Source organism: Erithacus rubecula, assembly GCF_903797595.1.
Source record: "Erithacus rubecula genome assembly, chromosome: 12".
Lineage (NCBI taxonomy): Eukaryota > Metazoa > Chordata > Aves > Passeriformes > Muscicapidae > Erithacus > Erithacus rubecula.
This window is the reverse complement of record NC_136664.1, coordinates 2,335,675-2,344,863: the sequence shown is the minus strand read 5'-3', so window position 1 is coordinate 2,344,863 and position 9,189 is coordinate 2,335,675. Positions and strand designations below refer to the sequence as shown.

General features: G+C 51.0%; 1 protein-coding gene across 5 annotated transcripts in view; it reads right to left on the bottom strand.

Annotated features, from left to right (window-relative positions):
- Nucleotides 1-3,721: 3,721 nt before the first annotated feature.
- IRF8 (interferon regulatory factor 8) overlaps nt 3,722-9,189 on the bottom strand; it is an 82,748-nt gene continuing 77,280 nt past the window's right edge. For all 5 annotated transcript variants that reach the window (XM_079316018.1, XM_079316014.1, XM_079316015.1 and 2 more), the window contains 6 exons: nt 8,169-8,257; nt 7,727-7,838; nt 7,421-7,468; nt 6,402-6,776; nt 5,747-5,862; nt 3,722-4,863 (listed from right to left, as the gene is read on the bottom strand). In XM_079316018.1, coding sequence (XP_079172144.1) covers nt 4,693-4,863; nt 5,747-5,862; nt 6,402-6,776; nt 7,421-7,468; nt 7,727-7,838; nt 8,169-8,257 — 911 coding nt within the window. In that variant the 3' untranslated portion in view covers nt 3,722-4,692. The remainder of the gene's footprint in view (nt 4,864-5,746; nt 5,863-6,401; nt 6,777-7,420; nt 7,469-7,726; nt 7,839-8,168; nt 8,258-9,189) is intronic.

Below are 9,189 nucleotides of genomic sequence, written 5' to 3'. Positions count from 1 at the left end.
TTTGGAAAAGGAGGTTGGAGCTTTCCTGCCATCCCCAAGGAGCAGAGACCCCTTTGCAGGGGGCTGCTCCCACATTACCACACACAGGCAGGAAAAGCCTGGAGAAACTCACTCTGGACAGTTCTGCTGTGCTGAAACAGGGGCATTGAGCAATCAAACCAGTTGGAGAGCCCAGTGTCTAGAAATAAAAGTGACTGTTTGCTTTCTAACGCCCCAAGAGGCGCCTGGGGGGCTCAGTGCCAGGCAGGGGCAGGCTGGAGGAAGCAGCTGGAGCTGCTGGGTCTTGGATCCCCCAGCAGTTCAACTGTGAGCTGGGACCTGCCACCCACAAAAAAAATCTTGAAGATTTTTCCAGTCTGATTTTCTCAAGCTCAGCTTTTTTTTTTTTTCCCCAAGCTAGAAACCTTTCTCTAATGGAAACATAAATGTAGTGTAAAATATGTAAATAATGTAAATATAAACACCTACTAAATAATAATCATCTACTAAATCCGTGAAAAAAAAAACTAAAACAAGAAATGTTGTTTTCTCTGACCAATGAATCTTTTCTATTTTATTTTGCACAAACTCTTTTATTTAAAACCATGGCTTTCTTCAATAAATACTCCCTTTCTTGCACCACACAAGAAAAAGTCATGTGTGCTTTCACTGCTCCACAGCCCCATACAGTAACAACCCACTTGTGGTTGCACAGCACTGGATGGAGATGCCTGCAGAGCTTTTCCTCTTCCTCCAGGTTGAGTTGGGATAAATCTCAGGATTTAGCTGGGACAAACCTCACCTTCCTCCTCCCCAGCCCATCAAACTTGTTCTTCACACAGATTTGGCACTAGGTAACTCCTCTCACTGGGTTTTAGGTATGTGTTGTCCTCATGGATGCAGAATTCTTCTCCTGAAGCACCTTCAGTGATGTTCTTGGTGCTTGGTGAGGGGCACGTCCTGGGAAACTCCAGAAACACGTGATGAACAAGGTTAATACAACCCAGGACATAACCCAGCTCATTTTTTCCAAAGCAAAATGCTTCCCAGAGGCCCAGCTGCCTTCCATCCCCAAATCTCAGGAGAAAGGTTGACTTTGAATCCAAATTACAAATCCTGAGTCAATGAACAAAACACCAAGGGGCTGCAGTGCTGATCACATCTTTTGCAGCACCTGGAAATCAAAATGTTCCTGTGTCCACCAAGATGTCTTTAGGTTGGAAAATCTTAGAAAATTCCCCCAAATTTCCTGCCCTGGTTCATCCTTCTGTGCCAGGTAAGCACATGGCTCCTTCCCAAATATTCTGAGGGAGCCCTGCATGTTCTGCAAGGTTTTCTTCTTGGAAACCAAGCTCCACTCTCCTTCCCATGTGGAATCTTCTGCTCCTGAAGGCAGGAGTTCAGCCTGGGTAACTCCCAGAAATTCCATTCCCATTCCCATAGGCCTTCTTGGGAAGCAGGGAGATGCATTGACATCAAGTTCTGACTCCAAATGTGGGAAAGCACCAAAAGAGCAGCAAGAATTTTGGGGAGAGTGGTCTGAGGTTCTCATTTATGCTCCACTATCCTGCCATGCCAGGAGCATCATTCAGTGGAGGGGATGCAGGGGATCAATCACATCCAGGGTTTGGGGACAGGATCCTCAGCTGACCAAAAAATTGGGTCACTTTTGGGAGCTGCCAGCAGACAAGGCACTGACAGAGAGGAGCTGACACTGGCACTGAGGTTTCACTTCAGGGAGGTGACAGAGAGGAACCCAAATGAACAGAAACCAACGAAAGTCTTTGAGTCACCAGTCACCCCAAACCACTGAGACAGGGCACAGCTGCAGCAGCAGCAGCTCCTGGAGCTCCCAGGGCTGGCCAAGGTGCAGGGATGGGATGCAGGCTCTGGATTGGGGCACTTCCAGTGGCAGTGCCATCCCTGCCTGGCTTGCAGGGAAAGTGAGAGAGGTGCAGGAGTTCCTGCTGGAATTTCACTAAAGCCACGCTGACTCAGGGGCCAGAGTGTGAAATCAATGCACTTACCTTGAAATCTGGGACATGGTGATGGATTGCAGGGTGGGGAAATCCATCTTAGGGCTAAAGCAGGCATTAAACCTCAGCCCAGCACTTCTGCAAGCCCCAGCTGAGCTGAAAGGGGACACAATCATGTGCCCACCCCATTACTCTTCTTGCATCCCACTTCCCAATCCCACCAGGAATTTCCCCTTGGAATCCCTCTGGGATAGAAGCTGTAACCAGTGCAATAAAAGGCACCTCAGCTCCTCTGCAGTCTGGGGTGGAAATTGAAAAAGCTCTGGGCAGGAGCAGGTGGCTCCAGGCAAGAACAAGGTGCTGGTTTCTGGGGAAGGACTTGGCCCTGCACATCTGGGCAAACACCAGTGGGGTTTTTGGTGTGCCAGGCTCCAGCACAGCCCACAGTGGGTACCTTGCTCACACCTCCACCCTGCCAGGCTCCACTGGAGGTGAGGTGAGGTTTCCTCACCCTCTGGGCTGAATTTAAAAAAACTGGATTTAAAAAAAGCAGGATTAAAGCCCTTGGGATCCTCAGGAAGAGCAGAGAGAGGCTGAGCAGTGCTCACAGTGCACTTACAGGTGCCATGCCCACCCCAATGCCACAGCATCCCACAGGAGCTTAGAGCTGGGGTTCCTTTTGCCTTTAGGTATGATTTAGGATCCTGGTGCATCCTAAAAAATGTGCAGCCAGCTCTTCTCACAAGCACCAAATCCAATTGCTGTAATTCCTGCAGAGGATGGGCACCAGGGCACAGGCAGGACCAGGAGCATCCCCCCAACAGGGCAGGGGCAAGGATGGAGGAATTCCCTTAATCCTCATGTCTGATCACAAAGTTCAAGCTTAGAAATCTGGAATGGAGAAGGGTCCTGGTTTCTGCTGGGATAGAGTTAATTTTCTTCTCAGTAGGGGTGAGCAATTGTATCATGCATCACTTGCCTCTCTTCACTTTATTCCACTTTCCTTTTCATTGCAATTGCTATACTTTATATTTTTATAATTGGAATCCCTGAATGGTTTGCATTGAAAAACTCATCTCATTCCACCTCCTGCCATGGGCAGGGACACCTCCCCCTATCCCAGAGTGCTCCAAGCACCACCAAACCTTGCCTTGAGTATTTCCAGGGATCCAGGGGCAGCCACAGCTCCTCTGGGCAAGCTGTGCCAGGGCCTCACCTCCCTCACAGGGAAAAATTTCTTCTCAAAGTAAAGAATTTCTCCCAAATATGAAGCTGTTCTCAATCCACAAGGTTTTCCTTTCCAATTCCCCTCCCTTTGAAGGGGCAGCAGGGAAGGAGGGAAGCACCTGGCTGGGATTGCACCACGAGAGGACACTGGGGAAAAGCTCCCTTTTCCCATGGGAAAAGGAAAAGAGGAAGGTTTTGGACACAACCATAAAAAACTGCCCCCACCCCATGACCTGGGAGCACCACACCCAGCTGAGTGCTGGGGCAGATGAGCAGGGACACATCTTCCTCCTCCCTGGGATGAAGATCCCCAGGTGACCCCAATTCCCTCCCTCCATTGCATTACAGCATTTTTGACTCATTTCTTTCCTGCCTGGAGATGAATCCAGGAAGTTCTGGAAGAGGAAGGAGGGGACAGAGGCTTCCCACAAACCCCACCACAGGTAAAACCAAATTAGGGGCAAGTCAGAGATCCCAGACTCCCCCCACAAGCCCTGAGACCCCACTCATCCCACCCAAAAACCACACTGCAAGAGAAATACAAAACATAGCACTTTAATTGCTGGGAGATATAAAAATTTACCCCAAAAACATTAATAAATCTTAGTCATACAATAAATAGGCAGCTTTGGTGGCACACACAGGTGTGCAGTCCTGCTTTGGGAGGCACCAGCAGCTCCCCAGAGCTGGGGGCACACACAGAGGCTGTGAAAATGAGGATTTACACATGGATGATGCTGCCTGGACACGCTTGGGAGAGCCCCACACGTGTGTTTGGGAGGGTGAAGCCAAGCTATTCACACTGTGCTGCAAATCTTGAAAAATTAAAATTCTATATATTTATATCAACTCTGGCTCCGGTCAGGAAAAATTAAGATTCCTATAAGTTTTCATATTCAATATTTACAGATAGAATCTCTGCATTGGTTTGCAAATTTCAATCCACTTTGGCATGAAAGAGAAACACATAAATCTCACAGCAAAAATAAAGAGGAATTTCAGGAGTTCTCTTCAAGAGGCACACCCTGCCTTCCATCAGCAGGGCTCTTTGAAGGGGGAAAGCTGATTCCTGGATATAATTTCCTAAATTTGAGCATTCTAAGGCTTTTCCAAGAGTCACCTCTTCTCAAATTGCTGCTCTCAGCAAGGTCTGAGTTGCAGATTGTTGGGGCAGGTGGTTACAGCTGTTGATTTTTGGTTCTGCTTGACTGGCCATTAACAAAGGCAAGACAAAGCAAAGCCAACCCTGACCCCTATGAGCTACAGACAGTCCTGGCACTAGAAAAGTCACTTTTATCTTTTATCATAAATTGTTTAGAGGACAAACACTCAACATCCGACCACTGGAAACGGCAAAGAAGAAAACCCAGCTTTCCACCAAAAAAAAAAAAAAAAAAAAAGAAAAAAAAAGGAAAAAAAAAAAAAAAAAAAAGGGGGAAAAAGGTATTTTAGGCACTGATGGGACTAGTCTGGGTGTGGCTAAGGCCAGCCCAGAGGGGAGGGGCAGGGCTCAGACTGCAATCTGCTGGCTCTCTCGGAAGAGCGGCCGCGTCGGGCACACGTCCTGGAAGATCCGGTAGCCCTGCTCGTGCTGGGGCTCCTCTGCCATGGGCAGCATGGGGCTGGAGCTGCAGCTCTTCCCAGCCTCGTCCACCACCTGCCTCAGGTACAGCTGCTCCACCTGGGACGAGGGAAAAAAGGTCAGGAATTGAGTGAAGAGCATCCCCTGCTGCTCCATCCCGTGGAGGTGGGTGGGGGGCACACAGCGGAGCACAGGGGTGGTCAGGTCCTGCCAGGACAGCAGGTCTGACTCCACAGGCACCTCCAGGAGGAAAAGAGAAGCCCCAGGAGCTCCTGCCAGCAGGGGTATTGGGGTGCAAGGACAGGCTGGCACATCCAGAGGGATCCACTGGGGCAGACACCCAGGACAACAAGAGGTGGCAAGGTCAGAAGCTGTGCAGGAGGCACAGGACCAGTCTCTGATCTTGTCAAATCCTCACGGATCTCTGCTTGCTCAAGAGGGGAAGCCACACCCTCCCTGTGCCCTCCCTGTGCCCTCCCTGTCATGTCCCTGCTGCCACAGCCTGGTTGGCCCAAGAGGCTCCAGAAACTCCCTGTCCTGAGCCTTCTCAATCCTACAACTGCTGCAGCTTCTCCAAGGAGAAGTTTCTGACCAGAGCCATGAGGACTGACCCCACATCCCATCCCCTCCTTCACCCTCCTCAGGTTCCCCCACCCCACTGCTGCCAATCACAGCTGCTGGCCACATCACTGATCTTAAATCCAGGGGTTTACATCCCCATTTCCCACAGGAGAAGGCAGAAGTCCCAGTCCCAATGCAGGAATAAGAGGAAATGGAAAGATTTCCCTGCAGTTCACAAAACTAATTAGGGAGTTTCATTTGCAAACCCAGCTCCAGAAATGTGACAATCAGCAGCCCAAGCATCTCTCAGAAGGCTGTGGAAAAGCACCCCCAATCCAGGCACCCCAATGTTCCACAGGTGGAGCTCTGCTGGCAGAATTCCCACCTTGGCTGGGTGCCTGTTTCTCCCAGCCCCCCATACCTGGACAAGGATGAGTTTACACCTCAGTGGCACTGCATCTGGGAACTCCTCCCCGAAGCACAGCATGACTCTGCTGTCTGGGAAGCGGCCCTGGTTGTTGTAGTACTGCTGCAGCTCTGAAAGGACAGAGGAAAACTTGGAATTTGCCCTCCAGAGGCTGCCAGGCTTTGTTACACATCCCTGGGATCAAACACCCTGCAAGGAAGCTGTGGGCTCGAGCAAAGCCTCCAATTTTGGAATTTGCCACGTGACCCAAAACACCAGATTATTCCTTTCCAGGTCTGGTAGTGTCACCTGCTCATCCAGAGCACTTGGGAACCCAGCAGTCATGGATTCTAAGTGGTGCAAGGAAAAACCCCACCACAGGGCCCAAGGGAGTCTCACAGCAGGTTCAAGCTCCAGAAACCCTTTGTGCATTGTCCCAAGGCTTTGGGATCTCAGAATTGCCTCAGCTTTTCCAGGGAGTTTCTGGCCAGAGTCATAGGGACTGTCCCCATTATCCCACCCCCTCCTGAAAGTTTCCCAACCCCAAACTGCTGCCATCCAGTGTTGATCATCACATCTGCTGGCTGATCATCTTAAACCAACCAATGCAGGGATTTATTTCCCACAGGAACACAAAAAAAAAAATTAAAATCAGGAGGCTCCTACAAACCTCTGAAGAACAAATTGGTGTCAAAGATCTTCACCACATCCTCCCGGTCCAATTTGTTGGGTCTGTCCTTGTAAGCCATGGTGTTGCCACTCCAGAAGACCCTTCCCTGGCACAACCTCTTGATGAAGATGCCCTGCTTGTTGCTGTGCAGGAGGACACCCTTGTCCAGGTGGCCAAAGAGCTTCCTGGTGATCTGCTTCTGGCGCTCGTTGGGGATGGCGTCGGCGGCGGGGAAGCGCACGTGCTCCAGGGCATCGGGGGCATAGAGCTTCTCCCCATGGCCCAGGGAGATCCTGCAGCCCTCAGAGCACGAGGTGCTGACATGGCCCACCAGCCTCCCGCTGTAGTAGAAGCTGATCACCATCTGGGAATAACCTGGGGGGTGATGGGTGTGCAGGTTTTGTCAGGTAAGGGTTAATCTGTTCTTCGCTGCCACGCCCCGAATCCCAGATTTGCTGGCAGTGACTCTGTCTTGGTGGAGGGGTATCTCCCTCAGCCTGGTGCAGGGCTGACCAGCAAGTCAGCATATTGCAGCATCTTGGAATGGTTGGGGTTGGAAGTGACCTCTGGAGATCACCCAGATCAGGGTGTCAGGGTCACCTGGAGCAGGTGACACAGAAACAAATCCAGGTGGGGTTGGAATGTCACAGAGAGGGAAATCCCACAACTCCCTGGGCAGCTCTTCCAACACTCCATGGGAAGTTTTTCCACATGTTGAGGTGGAACTTCTGGTGGTTTAGTTTATGGCCTCTTCCTCCTGCCTTTGCTCCACACTCCCCCCATGGATTGGCTGATCCCTCCATCCCAAAGTCTGACTGATCCCAAACCCCAAGCAGCTGCTCTCTGCCCCCATGCCACCAGGCTGGATTCATCCCAGCATGGAAATACAGAAAATCAGGAGGGTGCAGCACCTCCTAAACCCAAAGCAAAGCCTCCCTCAAAGTGGGGGACCAAGTCAGAGCCACCTCCTGCCACCAGAAGCAGAGAGGGGCAGCTGCTGAGCAGGTGAGATGCCTTACCTGAGTGATACTGCTCATAGCTGGAGTATCCATTCATCAGGGGCAATGCTGTGGGCACAGAAAGCCAAGCTGAGCCTGCATTCCCAGCTCCCAAATCCCAATCCTCCAGTTTCCCCCACCAGCCTCCCCATTATCTGTCCCAGGTTTCTCAGTTCTCACATAGGAAACGTCAGCAAAATCTCCCAGCTGGATTTCTTAATGAGTACTTCAAACATGCCCCATAAGGAAGATTAAATAACTGCTCCCCAGGATGAATTTTCTGCCCCAAAAATCTCCCAAACTCCACACAAGCTGTTGGCTACTCACCAGGGCTGGGCTGCTGCACCCACCAGTCGGGTATTGGGGGGTTCCTGCAGGTCTCCTGGGGGGGTGAGGGGCTCCTCTTGATGATCCCCAGGTATTCATCCACACAGGAGGGCTGTGGGACAGCAGACACTGGGATCAGAGCAGGTTTGATGCCTCCAGCAAAGCACTTTCAGCACTCACTGAGCTCCAAATGGCAATGCCAACCAATTTTGGGGGTTTGGAAAGATCAAGTCTGGCATTGCCCAGGTTGGACATTTGAATAAGAGCCTCAAGAGCTACTGAGGGGAAGCAGCCAGGTGTGAGAAGGGCAAGGAGGGGGCACAGAGCTGTGATTCCCTCCCCAGTGCAGGTCCCTCCCAGCAGCACTGCAGCTTTGCAGATGGAATTTTGGGGAAGGCAGCTTGAGCCAGGCACTCCAGCTGCAGCCAAGGTGAGGCCTCACCTCCTTGATGAGGTCATCAATGGCAGAGGAGCTGCAGTCCATCTCTGTGACATCATTCAGGCTGCTCCCATTGGCAATCCCTGCCTTGCCTGCAAGGAGAGGTGGAGGGGACAGTGAGAACACCCACACTTGCCAAGCACAGCTCATCTGGAAGGGTTTTAGAGACCTTCAAGTGAAAGTTATGAAACCAAGAACCACAGCAGAGTCACATAACAGCACCTTGGAGAGGATCACAGCCCCTCCAGAGCTGCTTTTTGGGGCCAAAAATCACTTTACAACTCATTTCCTCCCTGCACAGGGATTTGCAGCAAGAAAGATCAAAAGCCTGGCTGGTGATAGAGACAGAGCTGGAGCAGAGGAGAGGGTTTAGGGTTTTTTTGAGCACCCCAGAGACTGGGGCTGCTGCTTCTCCTTTTTCCACCAGTCACCCCAGTGCAGTGGTGCTGCTGGTGGGAACCTGCAGTGCCATTTGCATAGAGGCAGCTCAGCCCCTGTGTGAATGGGCTGGAGGGGACAGAGATGCTAAAGGCAGATTTCCTGACTGCAAAAATCATTCTTTTTTTGCAAGTTTTTAACATTAAAAAAAAAAAAAAGGGACAAAGCACACAGGCTCCCCTAACCACAAAGTGAGTTATAGTTAGTGTGACCTGAGCCACACCGGACATCAGAGCAGCTCTTTGCAAAATTATTGCTCCTCCAGCAAGAAAAGGGATTTATTGCAGCTCCCCACCATCCTCACAGGGCAGAGGTTGGGAGGAAAAAAAAAAGGTTGAGGCTCCCTCCCCCAGGTAGGGAGAGTGGAATTAATTGGCCCCTACAACATCCTTAGGGGATGGGAGTTTCCATGAAGCTGCAGCTGTCCCCTCTTTCCTAGGGGGTTTAAGGGGTTAAAAAACCCAATCCTGGTTTTTCTCCTGCCCTCCCTGTCAGCCCAGGGGGATGCAAAGAGCCAGAGCACAGAGCAGGATTTGGCCAGCAAACCCAGCTCAGGTGCAGGGCTGTGATCACAGGATGGACCCAG